The sequence below is a fragment of the Saimiri boliviensis genome, chromosome X (assembly GCF_048565385.1).
Source record: "Saimiri boliviensis isolate mSaiBol1 chromosome X, mSaiBol1.pri, whole genome shotgun sequence".
Taxonomy (NCBI): Eukaryota; Metazoa; Chordata; class Mammalia; order Primates; family Cebidae; genus Saimiri; species Saimiri boliviensis.
In genome coordinates this window covers 16,263,532-16,287,912 of record NC_133470.1, presented here as the reverse complement: position 1 = coordinate 16,287,912, position 24,381 = coordinate 16,263,532, and the positions used below count along the sequence as shown (strand labels likewise).

Genomic DNA, 24,381 nt, shown 5'->3' with positions numbered 1-24,381 from the left:
AGGTGGGTGGATTATTTGAGCCCAGGAGTTTGAGACCAGCCTGGGCAACATGACAAAACCCCAGCCTCTGCAAAATAATAGAAATAGTAGCTGAGCATTGTGGCATGCACTTGTAGTCCCAGCTACCAGGGAGGCTGAGGTGGGAGGATTGCTTAAGCCTGGGAGGTTGAGGCTGCAGTGAGCCATGTTCGTGACATTGCACTCCAGTCTGGGTGAACAGAGCAAGAGGCTGTCTCAAAGAAAAAAAAAGATCTGAGACTTACTATATTAATACGTGCTTCCTGGAAAACAATTTTTATTCCACAAAGTTTATAAAGGTTCACCTATAGTTAAATGATCAAATCATATGCCTTTTTAATCTATGCTGAAAGAAAAACAATATGCCATGTTGCAATCCTTGCTTATCAGGGGGTTCAAGTGCCCTCTGGTTTTGGGTACATATACAGTATGATTTCTGAGATTTAAAACCCTAAACTTTCTGCCAATGAAGTTCAGAGATACATACAGGTCAGTTCAGTATTTGAAACCAAATTTTTGTCACGTATCTACGTGGTAGAGCTTTTGAAACTGAGCGGTTTCCTGTTTTGTGCCTGATAGATCCGTAGTTGTTTTCATCCTCAGGCATTTTCTCCGTGCCTGCCCCACCAGGTCCCACCTGCCCAGACCCTACGCTTCCACATCCGTTACTTTCTGGAACATCTTTGTTTCTCTTTTCCAGGCATCCAGTGGAAATTATTATTTCATCCCATACATCATGACGCCGTGCGCTGATTATTTTTGCTGCGAGAGCGATGCCCAGAGGCGAGCCTCCGAGTACATGCAGCCCAACTGGGACACCATCCTGAGCCCGCTGTGCATGCCTTTGGTGGACAGGTTCATCAGCCTCCTTAAGGACATCCACGTGACCTCATGGTAATTCCCATCAGCTACCAATAACCCTTGGACACTCACTAAGATATCCCCCTCAATTTCAGGGAAGCGGTACACCTCCAAATGACCAGAGTTGCTGGAGAACCCACTATTGTCCCTTACTGGCTCACTTAGCTGGGCCACTGAGATGAAGCCAAAACAGAATAGAAATGGAGTTAGGAAGTCAGGATTGAGCCTGTGGCCCCGACTCCCTGTTTGATCTTGACATGAAACTTTTCTTCTCTGACTGGTCTCCCTCTTGTAGATAAGACAACTTGAAGGATGTTGTCAGTGATGTTTTTTTGAAGGATCTCTTTCAACTCTGAGATTCTGTGTTTCAAGATTATTTCTGAGCATGGCTTTACACTCTCATGGCTGTTGAGGCTCTTCAAACATCTTAGCGAGGTCATTCTGACCTTAGGCTCTTGTGCTTTAAAAGTCTGCATGCGTTGAGTGGAGCTGCAGCCATCCTCAGGATGTACTGTGCTGTGTTCTCTTTAGGGTTACGTTAGGTGAGGTGAAGTATGCAGAGGTAAATAGGTTTTAGACTGGAATCTTGGCTTAGGTGATTCCTACCTGTGTAGCCCTGAAATAGTCAGCTCGCCTATTGGAGCCTCAGTGCCCAAGAAACCATACCTTCAGATGTTCTTACTGTGAAAGACAGAAAAATTCTTCTTCTTAACCAAAGGGTCCAGTTATATTGCTTGCAGCCAATTTAAAGGATTTAGTCTTGTAAGTTGTGTCACAAGGAGAAGGATTTGTCCTTCCAAAACAAATGAAAATCCCAAACACTGGCAGAGCTGACCTGAAACGAAATGTAGAGGACCCCCTGTCCCACGGTGGCTCAAACAGTGGCACCCTGAACCGTGGAGTGTTAGACTGTAGTGTTGCTATGAGGAACACACTTGTTAATGGTCTCCTTTTCTATCCCATCACCTCTTCTCTGGCTGCAGACCTTCTGCAGACTGTAATGGAAAAGGCGATTGGGAACCTACACGTGTGTTCCCACATGCCAACATAGGGAGCAAGTGGGGGCCATTTGGTGGCACATTCCTGGAAAACCTCATGCACTCATGCCTTGCTAACTATTGCCTAGTTGCAAAACAAACACTTCAATGAAGTTTTATGGAAAGCTCTCCTAATATCATATTTTCAGGTCTGACAAGGAAGTAGACTTGCTTGGATCTGCCAGATGATTGAGGTCTTTGCAAGACATGAATTCAAGTTTGTTTCTCATTCAGTGTGTGCATGTATCAGTAGGCAAACAACTCTTGTGATTTCATTTAATTTCAGAGGGCTCGAAATACCTATTGGTGGATTCCACCCCATGAACTGGCAGTGTCTGGCAGCAGTTAGTAAGAGGGGAAGTGGTGCTTAGAGTTTAAAACATCTATAACACAAATGGAAAGTAAGTTTTTAGCTCAAGTGCCAACTCTGATAGATTTATAAAGTCTATTTTGAGTCCTGTGCTGAAATTGCTTTGAAGCCTTTTCCAAGTTCTTATTGATCAGGAACATCTACCCTGGTTACAGAGGCAGAAATGGCTGCATGCTTATTATATATCTGATGTCCCCAAGCCATACTCAAGTCAGTGTTTAGTTTACCTAAAAGTTACTATTCTTTTTAGGTTTCTTAGTTTATTAAAATCATTTTTCAGAATTAAACCCTTGAAAAATAAGGCTGAAGTACAGCTTTTTACTTATCAGGCTAACCAAATAACACTTAATAGCTCTGATGCCTTTATAGTCCACCAAATGGGCAATGGCTGGCATCCAACTTAATGACTCATTCAATTAGTGACATAATTTTAAACACTGGCAGAATCTGCTAATTTGTTAATCAATGGGATGATGGCAATCGACAAGGAAATAGAAAACTAAAGCAATGCATTGATGTTTTTCTATCAGAATCCTTTCCATGGGCATCACTTCGTTCTTGAAATGTTAATGGAGGTCCTCTTGTGAGCATTGGACCAGGTCACGTAGTGTATGTACACTTGTTTGACATTGTTTTGTAATTATTGAAAGTAAGCACTATTTGTTCTTCTCCTATCTCATTGGTTTTCTCTCTCTGAAGACTATTATTAAATTTAGCTTACTCTCTTTTTAATGGACAACCTAATTTTGCACTCTGTAGTTAGACCATTTCAGCTTCTCTTTTTTTTTTTGTATTTTTTTAAATTTTGAGACTGAGTCTCACTCTGTCACCCAGACTGGAGTGCAGGGACACAATCTTGGCTCACTACAACCTCTGCCTCCAGGGTTCAAGTGATTGTCCTGCCTGGGTCTCCTGAGTAGCTGGGATTACAGGCGCCTGCTACCACACCCAGCTAATTTTTGCTTTTTGAGTAGAGACGGGGTTTCACCATATTTGCCAGGCTGGTCGCGAACTCCTAAACTCAGGTGATCTGCATGCCTCAGTCTCCCAAAGTGCTGAGATTACAGGTGTGAACCACCGCTCCCGGCCCCATTTCAGCTTCTTAATAGGGGCAACAGTATTACTGTCAGACAGTGTCCTGTCTCCACTTAAAAATTCCTTTGGAAAATAGACAAGATATTGTAAACCAATCTACGGTTGTTGTAACTCGACCTCTGTATACGAAAGTAGGTCATTTTTCAAGGTTTTAAACCAAGTACCAGATAATTGTATTGACTCTTTGAGAGCCTATGGTGATATTTCAGTGTGAATTTAAACTACTTTAAGTGTTTTTAAACTTCCTTGTGCTTATCTAGGTGCCCACCTGAAGGAAGTTTTGTATTTTACATTAGAAAAACCATTCTTGGGGCCAGGTGTGGTGGCTCATGCCTGTAATCCCAGCACTTTGGGAGGCTGAGGCGGGTGGACCACTTGAGTCCAGGAGTTTGAGACCAGCCTGACCAACATGGCAAAACCCCATCTCTATTAAAAATACAAAACTTAGCCAGGCGTGGTGGCACATGCCTATAGTCCCAGCTACTTGGGAAGCTGAGGCAGGAGAATCACTTGAACCCAGGAGGTAAAGGTTGTGGTGAGCCAAGATCGCCCCATTGCACTCTAGCCTGGGCAACAGAGAGCAAGGCTGTCAATAAGTTTCCAGGCATGACTGCTGTGCGTCCCATCTCATATTGCTAGGGACACAACACCAGTTTCCAGCTCTCACCTCAGTTGGAGAAAGCTTAATGACTACTAACGAGAGACACCTGATAGAGAAATTCACTTGAAAGACATTCTCATGTATGTTTTATGGGTTTTGGAGCTCTGTTTGGCTTTGTTACTAGTGGGGAAAATGAATATGCAAGAAAGGTACCTTCTTGCCCTCTATATGTTTGAAAATGCCAAAGAAAGTGGGTTTGGTTGGCAGCGAGTCCTGTGTGTTGTCCAAGTACAGATGGGAGTCACCTTTGAAAATGTCTTCAAGGTTGAATGAACTGATTTTTGTTCGTCATTTATTGGTCAGTTTATACAAAATGTGAATAAGTAGAAAGCATCTCCTGTTTATTGGTGCTGGGAGGCTTAGGTCTGGGCCGAAGTCCCCATGTGTTAGCCTAAATCACATCAGTGAGAACCATTTTGGGTGCAAGACAGTCCTGGGTGTGTGTAGATATGACTGGAGGTTTTTGTGTTTTTCTTTCTCTAGTGTTTATTACAAAGAAACCTTGTTAAATGACATCCGGAAAGCCAGAGAGAAATACCAAGGTGAGGAACTGGCGAAGGAGCTGGCTCGGATCAAGCTCCGCATGGATAATACTGAGGTTCTGACCTCAGACATCATCATTAACTTACTCCTGTCCTACCGTGATATCCAGGTATGAAATCCACCTAACTGAGGCTCATGTATGCTGCATTCTGTCTTGGCTTGAGGAACTTCTTGTGAAGTATTTGAATACTCAGTGTGTGGTGAGGTGGCTGTTTTTTGTTTGTTTGTTTGTTTGAGACGGAGTTTCACTCTTGTTGCCCAGGCTGGAGTGCAGTGGTGCTATCTTGGCTAACTGCAACCTCTGCCTCCTGGGTTCAAACGATTCTCCTGCCTCAGCCTCCTCAGTAGCTGAGATTACAGGCATGTACCACCATGCCTGGCTTATTTTGTATTTTTAGTAGAGATGGGGTTTCACCATGTGGGTCAGGCTGGTCTCGAACTCCTGACCTCCAGAGATCCGCCTGCCTTGGCCTCCCAAAGTGCTGGGATTACAGGTGTGAGCTGCTGTGCCTGGCCAGAGGTGGTGGCTGTTTTATAGACAAATAGCTATGTGGCTAGGTCATAGGTCATCTAACTTATCTGTTACTGTGGAAATTTTGGAGAAGGTTTGGTCATATGGAGGCTGGTGTGACCACTCCCACCAGAAGAGATGTAATAAACAGGACTGTTTAGCAGGAGCTAAGAATTTAACAGTTTATATGAACTTTGGGCATTGTTCCAAGCCCTTTACCAAATCTGAATTCATTTAATACTCTTAACAACTCTATATAGGGTGGGTATAGTCTGATTATCCCCATTTTACACGTGAGGAAACTGAAGCACAGAGCCGTTAAGTAACTTGTCCGAGGTCACACAGTTAGGTCAGTTAGGTCAGAATTCAGACTGAGATTGACTGGCTCCATTGTCCTTGTTTCTAACCCCTCTGGGTGTGTGACTTCCTTTAGGCTTTTGTCACTTCCTTCTTTGTTTACCACTATACATCAGTGACAGGGAGAACAGATCTAGCAGAGACACATTCAGGACCAAGGGAATGTAGGTGTTTATTCTAAGACAAGCATCAGAAGCTACTGGAGAGTTCTGAGACTGGGCTTTGGTCTATGGTTCCATGAAGGGAATTGAACCTTTCCTCTCTCCAAGTTGAATGCCATTGAGCCCCCTCTAAATGTGTCTTGCCTTTCTTCCCTTTGGAGGAACACAGGTTCATGTACCTTACTTGTAGAATTCCACAATGCCATGTTGGGGGTTGCTGACCAGAAATCTTTAAATTGAAGGGATGGAGGCATCCATTTATGACCTGGATTAAAACAGTCAGCCACTAAGGAACTCCTGCCCCTAGTGATAAACAGATGCAACTAGCTGATTTTATTTTATTTCTGTGTGTTTTTTTAAAAAAATATTTATTTATTTATTGAGACAGAGTCTTGCTCTGTTGCCCAGGCTGGAGTGCAGTGGTATGGTCTCAGCTCACTGCAACCTTTGCCTCCCAGGTTCAAGTGATTCTCCTGCCTCAGCCTCCTGAGTAGCTGGGATTACAGGTGTCCACCACCACAGCCGGCTAATTTTTTTTTTTTTTTATTTTTAGTAGGGATGCGGTTTCACCTTGTTGGCCAGGTTGGTTTCAAACTCCTGACCTCAAGTGATTCACCCACCTCAACCTCCCAAAGTGCTGGGATTATAGGCGTGAGCCCCTGCACCCAGCCAGCTAGCTGATTTTAATAGCAGGTGCTACTAGGGATGATGATAATGATTAGGTCATGTCCTCCAGGACAAGAAAATGGGAATGGCTTTTCTTGAAGCCTTTCTTCCCTCAAGGTGCTTCATTTTGTCCTTCCCTTCATACATCCCTTTTTTCATAACCTTCCATTCAGGCTCAAAGGTGGGCCAAGACGTTCTGGGAATACACTGCCTTCTCCCTTCTGGGGCAGGAGCATCAAGGCGCAGAGCCACAGGACAGGCATGGGGTTTCAGTGGGAGTCCTGCTCTGCTGACTACGGCTGGTTGTCAGCAAGTTGGCCAGTTCTAAGGAGTCTAAGCCTGGGCTGAAAGAGTAATAGGTGGCACTGTTAAGAGGGGGCTTAGCTGAGACATGATCTCAGCTTTTTTTAAAAAAAGCATGGTCGCATTTTTTTCCTGGGTATTTATGAAGTTTAGAGCAATGGTTCTCAACCCGAGGACATTTTTGACAATGTCTAGAGACATTTTTGACAATGTGTAGAGACATTTTCAGTTGTAAAAACTAAATGTGTGTGGGAGTGGGCATGAGGGGATGGTGTGCTATTGGCTTCCTGTGGGTCAAGGCCAGCACCCTACAGTGCCCAGGACAGCTCCCACAACAGATAATTATGGTCCAGAAATGTCACTAGTGCCAAGGTTGAAAAACACTCGTTTAGATTAATGTATTTGATTCTGGCAAAGTAGGAAGGACTGGGATCTAGCTGCTTTGACTGTAAGTTTGTGTGTATTTGTCCAGCTCACTTTAACACACATCTCTGCTGACACTGTTTTGTTTTTAATTTTGTTTTGGTTTTCATTTTTTGACGGAGTCTTGCTCTGTTGCCCAGGTTGGAGCATAATGGCACGATCTTGGCTCACTGCAACCTCCACCTCCCAGGTTCAAGCAATTCTCCTGCCTCATCCTCCTCAGTAGCTGGGATTACAGGCAGCCACCAACATGCCCAGCTAATTTTTGTATTTTTAGTAGACAGGGTTTCACCATGTTGTCCAGGCTGGTCTTTAACTCCGAACTTCAAGTGATCCACCTGCCTTGGCCTCCCAAAGTGCTGGGATTACAGGTGTGAGCCACCATGCCCAGCCTCAGCTGTTTCCTAGCTGCTGGACTCCTTTACTTTCATTGCCTTTGGATGTTTCCTGCCCCTTGATAGCAGGGATTCCTTTTCTGTTCTATCATCTGTCTTATTTTCTGGTCCTTTTCCCTCCTGTTAAAGGCTGCAAGTAACTTCACTAAATGCCCTTTTTAAGAAAGGGCCTGTCTTTAAGTGCTGAGGCTGTCTCATGGTTATAACAATTCAGTAAAGTCAGTGAAGAGCTGCGTTTGCTCTCTTGCTCACTTTGGGACCTCTTGCCAACAGGACTATGATGCGATGGTGAAGCTGGTGGAAACACTGGAGATGCTGCCTACGTGTGATTTGGCCGATCAGCATAACATTAAATTCCACTATGCATTTGCACTGAATAGGTAAGAACAATAATATATGTGCAGGGTTTTGAAACATGCCACCTGTTGAATTCTGCTTCCTTCTTTCGTTCAACATTGAGTATGAGCCAGGTCACATGCTAGATGCCAAGGTTATGAAGATGGGCAAGGCCCAGTCTTTGTCCTCGTGGGCTTTGTATTTGGAATATACATTCTAGCTGTGGGATCAGACAGATCATTCCATCCTAATAGCTTAGGACAGCAGCAACACAGGCACCCCCTGGCTTCATGCATCTCGTCACACATATTAGGTCACGTCTCTTTTAAATTGAGGTAAAATGTATAGTCAGTGAAATGCATAGATCTTAAGTATATCATTTGTGTTTGATAATTGGCTGTATGCATGGAAATAACACTCCCATCAAAAAAGAAAACATTTCCATCACCCCAGAAGTTCCCTTGTGCTCCTTTGCAGGCAGTCCTTAGCCCCTCCATTTGGAGGTCGCCCCTTCCATAGGCAACCACTGTTGAAGCCTTTATGTCCATAGATGAGTTTGGCTTGTCCTTGAACTTCACATAAATGGAATCACACAGTGTACACTCTTTTGTGTCCTTCAGCATCGTATTCGTGAGATTCATCTATACAGTTGTATCAATTAGTGGTTTGTTCATTCTCATTTCTGTCGTGTAGTGCTTTGTATAGATATGCCTCGATCATCTGTTTTATTGCTGATGGGCCTCTGGGTTGTTTCCGGTTTGGGGATAGTGAGAACAGTGCTGCTGTGGACATTGTTGTACATGCTTTTTCTACACATATTAGGTACATTTCTCTTGGGTATCTAGCTTGTGTTTGTAGTAGACATCGACAAACAATGATAGGATTCTGATTCCTTTTTGGGAGGAAGCTTCATGTCACTATGGAAATGTGTCTACTCTCTCCCCAGCAGCCTTTAAACCCAGCATCCCAAGGTGGGAAGCATTGTTGTGTATTAAGGCCAGTCTTCATTCAGCCTGAAAAAGCAATCTTATAACTTTGTTCCCCCAGCATAGTGAGCTCCATTCTTATTTATATTTACCTGTGCTTGATTTATAGCGATTCAATGAGTTATCACTTCTAAGGTTCTTGGGAGAGTGCCTGGCACATTGTAAGTGCTATTAAAAAATTGGCTCATTGCCGGGCACGGTGGCTCACGCCTGTAATCCCAGCACTTTGGGAGGCCAAGGCGGGTGGATCACGAGGTCAAGAGATCGAGACCATCCTGGTCAACATGGTGAAACCCCGTCTCTACTAAAAATACAAAAAATCAGCTGGGCATGGTGGCGTGTGCCTGTAATCCCAGCTACTCAGGAGGCTGAGGCAGGAGAATTGCCTGAACCCAGGAGGCGGAGATTGCGGTGAGCTGAGATCACGCCATTGCACTCCAGCCTGGGTAACAAGAGTGAAACTCCGTCTCAAAAAAAAAAAAAAAAAAAAAAAAAAAATTGGCCCATTAAATAAAAATCATAAGGGCCTTTTAAGTTAGTCTTCACTAAGTCTTTTTCCCAGACGTAGTAGAGGTAACTGTTGTCAAACAGAGAATGAAATAATAGATTGCCATCTTCTCAAAATAGCAAAAGAGTCAAACAAGATTTGAAATGGAAAATTGGGGCTTGGCGCAGTGGCTCATGCTTGTAATCCCAGCACTTTGGTAGGCCGAGGCAGGCAGATTACTTGAGCTCTGGAATTTGAGACCAGCCTGGGCAACATGGTGAAATCCTGTCTCTACAAAAAATACAAAAGTTAGCCAGGTGTGATGACTTGTGCTGGTAGTCTCAGCTACTCAGGAGGCTCAGGTGGGAGGTTTGCTTGAGCCTGGGAAGTTGAGGCTGTAGTAAGCCATGACTGCACCATTGCAATCCAGCCTGTGTGACAGAGTAGAGACTCTGTTTCAAAAAAAAAAAAAAAAAAGAAATTGAAAATTGGTATTAAGGAGAAACAGGTATGGCAGAATGAAGTGATCCTGAGATGAATACAGTTGCAGTTTGGAAGTAGAATGGCTGGGATTACACACCGGAGAGCCACTTTTCTCTTTGATGAGTCTTTTCCTTCTAGTCCGATTATCTCCTATTAGACAGTGGCTCTATTTAATAAGGCCAGACGGGGTCCTCATTGCTGAGAACCTCATTTTCTCCAACAAACTAAGGCTTTTCTGTAGGATTGCAATACTTGCTTCATTTACACGTGTAATCTGATCCTGAATTTCACATTTTTGCTTTAGGCTTGACTTGGCCAGCCGTCAGCATAGTAGGAGTTTGCATTATACGCTGAGCATCTCTAATCTGAAAATCTGAACTCCAAAGTGCTCTTAAATCCAAAACTTTTTGAGTGCTGACCTGATGCTCAAAGGAAATGCTCATTGGAATGTTTTGGATTTCGACTTAGGGATGCTCAACTCGTAAGTATAATGCAAATAGTCCCAAATCTGAAATACCCCAAATCCAAAGCACTTCTGGTCCCAAGCGTTTCAGATAAGAGATATCCAACTGGTATATATAGTTTTCAGGGAGTTTATGGCATTACCCTTTATCTGTAAAGGGGAAAATAGTGATGAACAAGAAACAATTTTTTTCTGCGTTAAAGTTGACCTTTAGCTCTCAGGAAATGGAGCAAATCATGGCCAGAAATGAGTTATTGGAGGTTGGCAGTAATGGATGTCTTTTGACCCTCAGATGTCAAGGGCTCCCCATTAGTGGGAAAGCTGGCCCCAGCCCGTCAACTTTCCCTGATACCTCTGACTTCACTGAATTCAGGAGCCCATTCAGAGCTACTTTAAGTTAAACTGCTTGCTGCTTGATGGCATGGAATCCTTAATGAGTGATTTTTATTTGCTGTTGCTTTTACAAATGGGACTTTGTTAGATACATGAATATAGTCAGAATTTTCTGACCAGGGATCCAGCCAGTGAGCTGGATGGTCTAAAAGAAGAAAATCAGAATCAAAGTCCCAGGTTAAAAACAAAACAGAACTTGCCACTTGCAAAATAGAAGGCACATACTCGTGTTCTACTTCCAGCATCTTTGGATAGAGACTGCCAGCTCTGGCAAAATTGACCTGTTTGAATTACTCATCAAGTGGCAGGGCAGTTGGATGTGTGCGACACTGATTGGAATGTCTGATATGTCATTCTGTAAATAGGGGGAGTGCTAGACAAGGATGCTCTGCAGACCCTAGAAATGTGTGCAGGGGACGTTAGGTGAACGGAACTGAATCCAGCCCATGCCAGAGGGGCTGCGTGCTTGTTCCAGAATCTACAGTAGTCACCTGGGCCTTAGTCTCTGAGCTTCCCAGCCATGTCATTGCTCAGGTTGAGGGACACATGTCCCTAAGACGGCGGAGTGGGCTCATCACTACAGTAGCCACGAGCCTCCTTTTGCCTCCTCTATTTATGTTCACTGTTTGATCTGGCTGTCTTAATTTCTATGTTGATACAAGTAGCATTCTTTATGACATGTTTGTCAAAATTAGAAAAATGATGAAATATTCCCACTTTTTTTTTTTCCCTGAGATGGAGTTTGCTCTGTTGCCCAGGCTGGAGTACAGTGACCCAATCTTGGCTCACTGCAACCTCTGCCTCCCAGGTTCAAGCGATTCTTCTACCTCAGCCTCCTGACTAGCTGGGACTACAGGTGTGCACCACCACCCCTAGCTAATTTTTTATTTTTAGTAGAGATGGGGTTTCACCATATTGGCCAGGCTGGTCTCGAACTCCTGACCTCATGATCTGCCCGCCTTGGCCTCCCAAAGTGCTAGGATTACAGGTGTGAGCCATCGCACCTGGCCTGACATCTTCCCTCTTTTCTAATGCATTGTCTCCAGGCACCTAAAAGGATCTTGCAAAAGGATATGTACTCGTTGCTTTTCTAGCGAAGAGAACCACACAATCTGCCAACTTAAAAGGAATCATTTAGGGGCCGGGCACAGTGGCTAAAGCCTGTAATCCCAGCACTTTGGGAGGCCGAGGCGGGTGGATCATGAGGTCAAGAGATCGAGACCATCCTGGTCAACATGGTGAAACCCCGTCTCTACTAAAATACAAAAAATTAGCTGGGCACAGTGGTGCGTGCCTGTAGTCCCAGCTACTCAGGAGGCTGAGGCAGGAGAATTGCCTGAACCCCGAAGGCAGAGGTTGCAGTGAGCCGAGATCGCGCCATTGCACTCCAGCCTGAGTAACAAGAGTGAAACTCCGTCTCAAAAAAAAAAAAAAAAAAAAAAAAAAAATCATTTAAATCCTTTGTTCTGGAGAGGAGAAAGGAAGAAGCAAAAAGGCAAGGGCCCAAAATATAACAGCTGGTCAATAAGAGATCTAAACCAGAACTCCCCAATTTTACCACAGCGTGCTGCATATACTACTTTTTAAAGCTGATGTTAATAGTATCATGGCATAATCAATTAAACTCTTTCCAGCAGGCTTTAGCTTATATATATTTTGGTTGTCTGAAGGACAACCAAAATAAGGCAGGGCCCTCCACTTGAAATTGTGTCATACTGTAAATAAGGGGAGTGCTATCCCTTTATATGTCCTGCGTTTTTCATATGCAATGAGGGCATTGGATGATAGCTAAATATTGAAGCTGCCATCATAATATAAACTTTTGTTTTGTTTTGCTTTTTGTTTTTTTGAGATGGAGTCTTGCTCTGTTGCCCAGGCTGGAGTACAGTGGCATGATCTTGGCTCACTGCAACCTCTGCCTCCTGGGTTCAAGTGATTCTCCTGCCTCAGCCTCCTGGGTAGCTAGGATTACAGGTACATACCACCATGCCCAGCTAATTTTTGTATTTTAATAGAGATGGGGTTTCACCATGTTGGCCAGGCCTGGTCTCAAACTCCAGACCTCAAGTGATCCACCCACCTCCGCCTCCCAAAGTGCTGGGATTACAGGTGTGAGCCACTGCACCTGGCCTTGGTTTGGTTTTTATTGTGGCAAAAAAATACATATAAAATTTATCATGTTAACCACTTTTAAGCATATAGTTCAGTATGGTTAAATATGTCCACATATGGTGAAACAGAGCTCTAGAACTTTTCATTTTGTAAATCTGAAACTCTGTACCCATGCATTAAACAGCTGCCCGTTGCCCTCTTCCCCAGTCCCTGGCAACCACCATTCTCCTTTCTGTTTCTGTGACTATCCCAGGTACCTCATATAAGAGAAATTGCATGGCACTACTGTCCAATCTTCTGGCTTCCCTGGCCACATTAGAAGAAGAATGATCTTGGGCCACACATAAAATACAGTAACGATCACTGATGAGCTAAAAAAAAAATTGCAAAAAAATCACATAATGTTTTAAGAAAGTTTACAAATTTGTGTTGGGCTGCATTCAAAGCCATCCTGGGCCACATGGGCCATGGGTTGAACAACCTTGTTATACAGGATTTGTCTGTCTCTGATTGCCTTATTTCACTTAGTGTAATGTTCTCAAGGTTCATTCATGGTTGTAGCATGTGTCAGAACTTCCTTTCTAAGGCTGAGTAATCCATTGTATGTACAGACCACATTTTGTTTATCCATTCCTTCGTGTTGTGAATAATGCTACTATGAACATAGTGTGCAAATATTTCTTCTAGATCCTGCTTATAATTCTTTTGGATGTATGCCCAGAAGTAAAATTGTTGGATCATACGATAGTCCTATTTTTAATTTTTTTTCTACTTCTTTTTTTTTCTTGAGACAGAGTCCCTCTCTGTTGCCCAGGCTAGAGTGCAGGGGCACGATCTTGGCTCACTGCAACCTCTGCCTCCCAAGGTCAAGTGATTCTCCTGCTTTAGCCACCTGAGTGGCTGGGACTACAGGGGCAGCACCACGCTTGGCTAATTTTTTTTTGTAGAGATGGAGTTTCACCATGCTTCCTAGGCTGGTCTTGAACTCCTAACCTCAAGCGATCCATCTGTCTCAGCCTCCGAAAGTGCTGAGATTACAGGCATGAGCCACCATGCCTAGCCTATTTTTAATTTTTTGAGGAGTCTCCAAATTGTTTTCAGTAGTGCCTGCCCCATTTACATCCTACCAGTAGTATACCGTTTTTCAAATCCTTGCCCACACTTATTTTCTGTTTTTTTATTAGCCACCCTAATGGGTATAAGATGATAGCTTATTGTAGTTTCAATGGACATTTCTCTGACTGGTGACATTGAGCATCTTTTCATCTGCTTGTTGGCCATTTGTATATTATCTTTGGAGAAATGTCTATTCAAGTCCTTTCCCATTTTTTTAAAAAGGTTATTTGACTTTTTTGCTGTTGAGTTGTGGGGGGGTATGTGTGTGTTTATATGCATTCTGGCTATTGACTCATGATCAGATACACAATTTGTAAGTATTTTCCTAGTCTTTAGGTTGATTTTTCACTCTGTTAATTGTATCCTTTGATGCCCAAAAGTTTTTAAGTTTGACATCTCATCTAATCTTGTTGTTGTTGTTGTTGTTGTTGTTGCTGTTTTGAGACAGAGGCTCTGTTGCCCAGTCTGGAGTGCAGTGGGGCATGATTTCGATTTCTGCTCACTGCAACCTCCACCTCCCAGGTTCAAGTGATTCTCCTGCCTCAGTCTCCAGAGTAGCTGAGATTATAGGTGCCCACACCCATGCCCAGTTAATTTTTTTTATTTTTAGTAGAGATGGGGTTTTGCCCTATTGGCAAGGCTGCTCTCGAACTCCTGACCTCAAGTAATCCACCTGCCTCAGCCTCGCAGAAGTGCTAGGATTACAGGCATGAGCCACCCCACCTGGCCAGATGTCTCATTTACCTAATCCTGCTTTTGTTGCCTGTTTTTTCAGTGTCATACCCATGAAACTTTTGCCATATGTATACCTTTTATAGCAAAGACCCACTTGTATTTTTTTCTCTTGATAAATGAACTGTCTTATCTTCTGAGCAGTGGCCTTGCCAGTAATACATGTTATCTTCTTTTACAAAAGTATTTACTCAAAAGGCTCTGTCTTTATTCCTCTTCACTGGCCTCCTTGAGCCCACGATATCTTCCTTTTCTGTCTGTTTCCTTCTTCAGTTCCCTCCTTTTTGTCCTTCCTCCTTTATTTACTAACTTATTCATATGTCAGTGGAAGGGCTGTGTGTACAGGAAAAGAGTTCATGAGAGGTGACTGAAGTTAACAGGTGGTTTTTGAAAAATCACATTTTCAAGTCCAACAGAGCTTAAAGGTAAAATTTAAAAATTACACATGTGTATATTTATCTCACACATACACACTTGAACTTATACAGACAAGTGAATTTGTTTGATTCAAGTGAATTTCACTGCAGTGTTCTGCATTAATTTTGGCAATGCTGCCATTATTCAGAATATTATGGCATCAGTCAGAGTGGAGTTTTTTCTTTGGAATTGCCAGCTTTCTTTATTTTTTCATCTCATCTCCCTCTTCTCCTGTCCTCCTTCTCTACTCTGTTGCCCAGGCTAGAGTGCAGTGGTGTGATCATGGCTCATTGCAGCCTTGAATTTCTGGGCTCAGGTGATCCTCCCACCTCAGCCTACTGAGTAGCTGGGACCACAGATACATGCCACCATGCCCAGCTAATTTGGAATTGCCGCTTTTAAGGCACATAGGAAATCAATATCATTCCAATGGGTTCTAAAGACAGATCTGGATTCCAGTTCCAGCTTCTGTACTTCAGTGTTACTGCATGGTCAAGTCACTTAACCTCCTGAAACGTTAGTGTCCCCATTTATGAAATGGGATACTGGCTTCTGCCATGTAGTACAACTTGGAGTACTCCTGGCATGAAGCAGGTGCTTGGCTGTGGCTATTACTGTGTACCTCAATCACCCATATCCCTCTACCAGGTTTGAGGGATGACTTTTGACCATTTCCAAATACCAAAACTACTAGCAAACTACAGAGATTGCCACCACAGACAATATTTAAAATAACATACCTTTGGCTCTGAAAAAAATTCTTAAGATAAATTTATAGACGTGCTGCTAGCACTAGAACATTGTTAGAATAAGCATCTGGCCCTCTGAGATGACTATTTTGCATGGATGGGGTTTATATGAATATAGATATTTATAGGAAAAGATCATTTGGTAAATTCAAAGTTTATTGATTTAGAGCAGGTTTCTTCACCTTTGCACTGTTACTATGTGGAGCTGGATAACTCTGTCATGGGGGCTGTTCTGTGTAGACTAAGATGTTTAGCAACATCCCTTGTCTTTACCCACTAGATGCTGATGGTACTCCCCCCACACCTTGCCCAACGTAGCAACCAAAAATGTCTCTAGACATTGACAAACATCCTATAGGGGACAAAAATCACTCCTGGTTGAGACCACTGCTTTATAGGGAGGCATTTGAGGTATAGAAAGAGCACATTTTGACATTTGCATCAGCAGCAATATGATATTGCCAAGCTAATTAAACTCGTTAAGCCTGAATGTGTTCATCTGTAAACCAGGATGGTGATGCCTATAGTGAGGATTAAATAAGATATACCATATGCAAATGACTGCACCACCCCTGGTAGCTAGAAGGCAGTTAATAAAAGTTTGATATCTCCTCCATTTATCCCTCATTTACACTTCTTCATTCTAATCCGACGATAACCTAGTGTTACATAAAAAGATTACAGAGCCAACAAGGCAAGTGCCAAGTGGCTTAGTCTGTAGAAATTATGGTTGTTTAAAGCAGACAAGAAAAACTGCTTGTAATGTGGCCAGAAAGTGGTCCAGAGCCTCTTAGCTGGCTGTTGGTCATCCAGAGAGCGTTCAACTGGGGAATGGTTTGAGAAATATTCCAGAACCACTGTGCTGTGTACAACCCACAAAACTGTGGACTGGACTGCTGTGAAAAAAAAGTAGGATGATGAGAATTAATTAGAGGCTCTAAAAATCAAATAAGAATATCATAAGTAAAATATTTAGCATGGTGCCTGGTGCATAGATAATGCTGGATGAATGTTAACTGATCTTCTATTTCCCGACAAAGAATTCCAACCACCAGTGTTAGGTCTTCCTCAGTGATAGTCTGAACCGAAAACAGTGTTATGACCAAGCTTTCTGTCAGACTACGAAAATGCAACACTGAGAGAACTAAGACTAATGAATACAATGAGTAAAGGACTTTCAAGTAAAATTTTTCCTGACCTGACATCAAATTTTCCATCAGTGAGATTTAAGAATACAGTTCCTTATGTTTTTCTCATGCTTTTTTTTTTTTTTTTAAGCTTCCTCTAGTGGTTTAAGGTGTTTTTCCTCCATAACAGTAAGGTCAGATACAGGAGACTTTGTTTTAACATATCTTTTGTGATTGGGCATCCAGAAAATTAGTTAACAGTGTTAACAGCCTTGCCAGTTGCTCACTTGATTGATGTTTTGAGGCTCATGGTAGCATGTATTGCAGTTACCAGTCTCAGGTATCAGTTGAGGACATAAGGACTGGGAATTTATTTGTAATACATTTTGACATGCAGGGTAAACCGTTAATGATTAACCATTCCTGAGGAAAATCTTGACCTATGTAAGTTGCTACCAGGGCCTCCACTTGACACTCTGAAGCAATCACTTGTGGACATTCCCTGTTATCTGCATTCTGAAGTTCTGGTTGCGTTGCTGAATCTGGAAGACCAAACTGGAAATTCAGGAGACACTAACCCTGGAAAAGATGCCTTCTTTCCCTCTGCCTGAGGATTTTACACAAATGAGAAAAGCCACTGTTCCACTTAGAAGACATTGACTTTCCTGTAGATTCAGCCTCCTACACCTTAGGAGGATGTTGAGAGACTTCCTTCACATGCATTCATCCTGTTGCCCTTGAGATAAGGACACTGATAAAGAGAAACTGGGAGGGAGACAGCCTTTCAGATTTTCCTGGAGGAGTTTCTAAAGAAACACAAGAGCCACTAAATCAACCCTGTATAACCCCCTTAGCAATTCAGGATGGGAATTTACATTTTACTTTAGATAAAATATTATCAGTAAGTGAAGTTGGATAATGCTTCACTTAGGATTCAGAACAGTTGTGTTTCAGTGTGTGTGAACACTTTGTAGTGTATCACAGCTCTTATTTCAGCAATGCAGCAAGGATACATTTATATCTGTGTTGAAGGACTTATAAAGAAGGGATTTTGTGTTGTAGGGAAAGTGTTGGTTTGAGAGTTAGGCAGCCTGGTTTTTTTTTTTTTTTTTTTTTTTTTTTGAGACAGAGTCTTGCTCTGTCTCCAGGCGCCAGGCTGGAGTGCAGTGGTGTGGTCTTGGCTCACTGCAACCTCTGCCTCCTGGGTTCAAGCAATTCTCCTGCGTCAGCTTCCTGAGTAGGTGGGACTACAGGCACGCACCACCACGCCCAGCTAATTTTTGTGTTTTTAGTACAGACGGGGATTCACCATATTGGCCAGGATGGCCTCAATCTCTTGACCTGATGATCTGCCCGCCTCAGCCTCCCAAAGTGCTGGGATCACAGGTGTGAGCCACTGCACCCTGCCAGGCAGCTTGTATTCTATCCCAGTTCTGCTACTAACTAGTTGGGTATCTGTGGGAAAGTCACTTTACTTCTCAGGAATTGGTAGAAGTGGACATACCGAAGATAAGAAATAAAAAGGGCCAAGCACAGTGGCTTGCACCTGTAATCCCAGCAACTTGGGAGACCTGCTGACAGGCGTCTGAGACCAGCCTGGGCAACATAACAAGACCTCATCACTACAAAACAAAATTTAAAAATTAGCCGGTGCAGTGGTGTACAGCTATAGTCCCAGCTACTCAGGAGACTGAGGCAGGAGTATTACATGAGCCCGGGAGGTCGAGGCTGCAGCGAGCTATGATTGCACCACTGCGTTCCAGCCTGGGGGACAGAGCCAGACCCTGTCTCGATCAATAAATCAATAAGTTTAAAACATAAATTACCTGATTAATTTTTAAAATATAGAAATAATTTTTTAAAAAAGGAAGGCTGCAGGTTGGGTACCAGTTCCAGTTCAGGGTGTCTCTTTAGTTGTACTCCATGTGCCAAATTACAAGTTCACCGGATGCCACCCAGTGTATTTCAGTGGTTGATGTTTGACAAGACTTGAGGGGAAGATGGGCTCTGACTACAATGAACAGTGCAATTTTGCCTGACTGAAGGGTTTGTTTAGGTGATAGGGAGAAATGGATGGCCAGAGGCTGGCTGGCCCCAGGGGTTGAGGACCTTGACTGATAAGCTAAGGAATTTGGATTTTGTTCTGTAGGCCCCAGGGAGTAGTTTCTGAAGGTTTTGTAAACAGGGGACTAACATTTGCCAGGTTCTGACTCCACTATTATCTGCGTGGCCTGAGGCAGGTTACCAAACCTTGCTAGACCCCGTAGTCATCTTTTTTTTGTTTTGTTTTGAGATGGAGTTTCGCTCTTGTTACCCAGGCTGGAGTGCAATGGCGCGATCTCGGCTCACCGCAACCTCCGCCTCCTGGGTTCAGGCAATTCTCCTGCCTCAGCCTCCTGAGTAGCTGGGATTACAGGCACGAGCCACCATGCCCAGCTAATTTTTTGTATTTTTAGTAGAGACGGGGTTTCACCATGTTGACCAGGATGGTCTCGATCTCTTGACCTCGTGATCCGCCCGCCTCGGCCTCCCAAAGTGCTGGGATTACAGGCTTGAGCCACCGCGCCCGGCTCTTTTCCTTTCTTTTTTTTTAAGACAGCATTTCACTCTTGTTGCCCAGGCTGGAGTACAATGGCTTGATCTCGGCTCACCGCAACCTCTGCCTCCTGGGTTCAGGCAATTCTCCTGCCTCAGCCTCCTGAGTAGCTGGGATTACAGGCATGTGCCACCATGCCCAGCTAATGTTTTGTATTTTTAGTAGAGACGGGGTTTCACCATGTTGACCAGGATGGTCTCGATCTCTTGACCTCGTGATCCACCCGCCTCGGCCTCCCAAAGTGCTGGGATTACAGGCTTGAGCCACCGCGTCATCTTTTTTAAAGACAGAGTGATTTGGACCAGATGATTTGGAATATTGCTTTCCTTTCAAAAGTTCTAAGTCTATATCTTGAAGCATCATTGTATTAGTTGAATAATTAGAAACAGATCCTTTAAGACCTTGCTTTATGATGGATTCTTTATCCTATCAGTGATCGATCTCAGTCCTATTTGTTGTTGTAAACTCAATTATGTCAAAAGCTACTCTGTGTGCTTTCTCACTTTGCTTTCTAGTAACATGTTAGACTAAAAAGGAATTTTTGCTTAAACAGTAAAAGATTTTGTTAGAACACAGGTTAAGTGAACTAAAAGGAATAAATACAATTTATTTCACTGCCAAATGCCACATTTCCCTCAAATTATGTGCCCGCTGCCTCAGCTAGTCTCTGTCTAGTTTTGTTGCTGTTGCTGGCTGATTTTATGTGTGTGTGTGTGTGTGTATTTTATTGCGCTTTAGGTTCTGGGGTACATGTGCAAATCATGCAGGATTGTTGCATAGGTACATACATGGCAATGTGGTTTGCTGCCTCCATCCCCCCATCACCTATATCTGGCATTTCTCCCCATTATCCCTCCCCAGCCTCCCTGTCCCCTCCACTGTCCCTCCCCTATTTCCCCCCAACAGACCCCAGTGTGTGATGCTCCCTTCCCTGTGTCCATGTGTTCTCATTGTTCAACACCTGCCTATGAGGGAGAACATGTGGTGTTTGATTTTCTGCTCTTATGTCAGTTTTCTGAGAATGATGGTTTCCAGATTTATCCATGTCTCTACAAAGGGCACAAACTTATCGTTTTTTATGGCTGCATAGTATTCCATGGTGTAGATGTGCCACATTTTCCTTGTCCAGTCTATCATCGATGGGTATTTGGGTTGGTTCCAGCTCTTTGCTATTGTAAACAATGCTGCAATGACCATACATGTGCTTGTGTCTTTGTAATAGAATGATTTATAATCCTTTGGATATATACCCAGTAATGGGATTGCTGGGTCAAATGGAATTTCTATTTTCTAGGTCCTTGGGGAATCGCCACACTGTCTTCCACAATGGTGGAACTAATTTACACTCCCACCAACAGTGTAAAAGTGTTCCTATTTCTCCACATCCTGTCCAGCATCTGTTGTCTCCAGAGTTTTTAATGATTGCCATTCTAACCGGTATGAGATGGTATCTCATTATGGTTTTGATTTGCGTTTTTCTAATGACCAGTGATGATGAGCATTTTTTCATATATTTCTTAGCCTCATAAATGTCTTCTTTTGAAAAGTGTCTGTTCATGTCCTTCACCCACTTTTGAATGGGTTTGTTTGTCTTTTTCTTGTAAATCTGTTTTAGTTCTTTGTAGATTCTGGATATTAGCCCTTTGTCAGATGCGTAGATTGCAAAAATTTTTTCCCATTCTGTTCATTGTCGGTTCACTCTAATGATGGTTTCTTTTGCTGTACAGAAGCTCTGTAGTTTGATTAGATCTCATTTGTCTATTTTAGCTTTTGTTGCCAATGCTTTTGGTGTTTTGATCATGAAGTCCTTGCCTATGCCTGTGTCCTGAATGGTTTTGCCTAGGTTTTCTTCTAGGGTTTTTATGATATTAGGTCTGATGTTTAAGTCTTTAATCCATCTGGAGTTAATTTTAATGTAAGATGTCAGGAAGGGGTCCAGTTTCTGCTTTCTGCACATGGCTAGCCAGTTTTCCCAGCAGCATTTATTAAACAGGGAATCCTTTCCCCATTGCTTGTTTTTGTCAGGTTTTTCAAAGATCAGATGGTTGTAGATGTGTGGGGTTTCCTCTGAGGCCTCTATTCTGTTCCATTGGTCTATATCTCTGTTTTGGTACCAGTACCATGCTGTTTTGATTACTGTACCCTTGTTCAATTTTTTTTTTTTTTTTTTTTCTTTTTGATATGGAGTTTCACTCTTGTTGCTCAGGCTGGAGTGCGATGGCAGGATCTCAGCTCACTGCAATCTCTGCCTCCCAGGTGCAAGTGATTCTCCTGCCTCAGCCTCCCGAGTAGTTGGGATCACAGGCGCCTGCCACTATGCCTGGCTAATTTTTGTATTTTTAGTAGAGATGGGCTTTCACCATGTTGGCCAGGCTGGTCTCAAACTCCTGATCTCAGGTGATCCACCTGCCTCAGCCTACCAAAGTGCTGGGATTACAGGCGTGAGCCACCACACCTGGCCTTTGGCTGGTTAATTTTAAAAGCAATTTTAGTTAGATATTTTCGTCACTAAATTTTTTGGGTTTTTGAGACAGAGTCTCACTCTGTCACCCAGGTTGGAGTAAAGTGGTGCAATCTCAGCTCACTGCAACCTATACCTCCTGGTTTCAAGCGATTTTCCTGCCTCAGCCTCCTGAGTAGCTGGAATTATAGGTGTGTGCCACATTGGCTAATTTTTGTACTTTTAGTAGAGGTGGGGTTTCACCATGTTGGCCAGGCTGATCTCAAACTCCTGGCCTCAAGTAATCCACTCACCTGGGCCTCCCAAAGTGCTGAGATTATAGGCATCAGCTACCACACTTGGCTCCTAATTTTTCTTAATAAGAACTTTTAATATACATCTAGAGTCATAATCTATATCTCCCCCCACCCTGAAACAACCCCTGAGAAAAGAATTTGGGGGCAGATGGTTTATTTGGGAGGTTATCCTAGGAAGTTTCAGAAGGGGAACGGGGAAATGAGACAGGGAAAGGAAGAAAGGCAACAGAAGGTATATTAATGAGCAGATGACCACTGTGTGGGAAACTGGGGCTCTCTAGCATTGAGGAGCTTGGGGAGGCTCTATAGAACATTCATAGAAGAACATATAGAGTTGTCTCACCCAGCAGGCTGGGAAGCTGGGGACTTGTCCACTGACTCACATCCATCGCTGGTGGAGGGCTGCTCTGGTAGTGAGACACTCCCAGGGGAGGTGGGGAGAGGGAGAATGGCAGTGGCACTAGAACCCAGCAAGCCTGTATGCACAGCTGAATGCCAATGGGACGCAAGCGGGCCATTGTGTGTCTTTTGCACCTACTTCCCTTGGGGAAGTTGATGTTGGTTTAAATCTCTAATGCCTTCTTTTTCTGATCAATCATTTTTCTTCAAATATCAATTTGTGGGGAGCTTCTGAGTCTTTCTGTGTTCTATTTTTTAGAGAATTCTGGGGAGAATTTAACTTTCATTTCTTGGTAGTTTGTTCTACTGTGCAGAAGATGCCAGGAATGACCTAAATGTCAACTTCAAGAGGTGCTGGTGCCATAGCTGCCTGGCTACTGTATTGAAGATTTTTCCTTGAGATGTTTCTTTATTCAGAAGTGGTTCTGTTTTTTTAATGCATGATTAAGCGTCCAATGAATATTGTTCTGAGCAGGCAGAAAAGTTTTAGTGGCATATCTCTGGATTTTGCACACATAGATTTGGCTTCTCCTCACAGCAGCTCGGGAGAATCACTGCAGAGAGAAAACTCTCCTGTGATCCCTACCTTTAAGAACAGATGGCGATCTTGGCTCTGCCGTCAAGCCACAGGAAACATCAGTGATATCCACCAGAGGACCTGTGTGAGATGAGAAAATTCCCCTGAAAAATGACCTGGACGCTCACTCTTTTTGCAGCACATCAGAATAGGTCTCGTGGTGATCTTAGGCGGCATGAACTAAATATGACTTTAACAACAATGCCACTTGTCTTGAGGTTTTAAAGAATAGTTCCTCAGCAAGTCAGATGAAAGGAAGTTCTGACCATCAGCCAGCCACTTGGATTATTCATAGATGGCAGGAATACACAGAAAAGGATTCAAGAGACATGAAGGAGCTATCTATGTGCTAGTTTGGCTGTGCAGTTGGGGGTGGGAGGAGGGCCTGGTGAGTAGGGCACATTTATGGCAAAATAGCTGTGCCTTGGGTATTTGGGGGAAGGCTTCTTGGGAGGAGCTAGAATCTGGAGAGCCATTTGGAGTAACAGGTGAAAACTAGGAATAGCTCCTGAGTCCTTTGGGGTAGGAAGTTTCTTGATTAGGCAGAGCCTTTCAGAGACTTAGCATAAGAGGAATAGAAATGACTTCGTGTGGCCTGGCCTGGTGTCCCCTTCTGTCCTGTCCTTCCCAGTTTGCTCCTCTCTAGCTGCTCTCATCCACCTTCAGTCTTAGGGTCAGCAGGCTGTTCTCCCCTGTGGGTATTAGCATATGCTGTTCCACCACGTGGAACACTCTCCCTCATCACTTACCTGACTGAAACTGATGATCCTTCCGGGTCTCGTTTCAGTGTCTCTTTCTGAGAAAAGCTGATGTTGCAAAGAATGCCAAGTCTGGAAAGGATGTCCCTGTTGTTACTCATTCTCGTAGTGCTTGCTTTTTCCCTTCATAGCACTCAGTTTCTGTGTTTACTCATTTAATACCTATCGTCTTTCCTGCTGGGCTGTAAGCCTGAGGGGGGCAGGGGCCATGGTATATACTAGGCCATGATATAGCCAGTGCCTAGAAACATTGTGCCACCCACAGAGTAGGCAGTCGATAAAGATTTGTTGAATGGGGTTAGGCACAGTGGCTCATGCCTGTCATCCCAGCACTTTGAGAAGTCGAGGCAGGTGGATTACTTGAGGTCAGGAGTTTGAGACTAGTCTGGTCTACATAGTAAAACCCTGTCTCTACTAAAAATACAAAAATTAGCCAGGCATGGTGGCATGCTACTCCAGCTACTCAGAAGCCTGAGGCATGAGAATCACTTG

General features: G+C 43.4%; 1 protein-coding gene across 1 annotated transcript in view; it reads left to right on the top strand.

Moving 5' to 3' along the window:
• The window catches only part of MAP3K15 (mitogen-activated protein kinase kinase kinase 15), a 156,313-nt gene that overhangs the window by 47,043 nt on the left and 84,889 nt on the right, over nucleotides 1-24,381 (top strand). Inside the window, exons 4-6 of the mRNA XM_003924113.4 lie at nucleotides 719-912; nucleotides 4,526-4,694; nucleotides 7,675-7,781. Of these exons, the coding sequence (XP_003924162.1) occupies nucleotides 719-912; nucleotides 4,526-4,694; nucleotides 7,675-7,781 (470 nt within the window). The remainder of the gene's footprint in view (nucleotides 1-718; nucleotides 913-4,525; nucleotides 4,695-7,674; nucleotides 7,782-24,381) is intronic.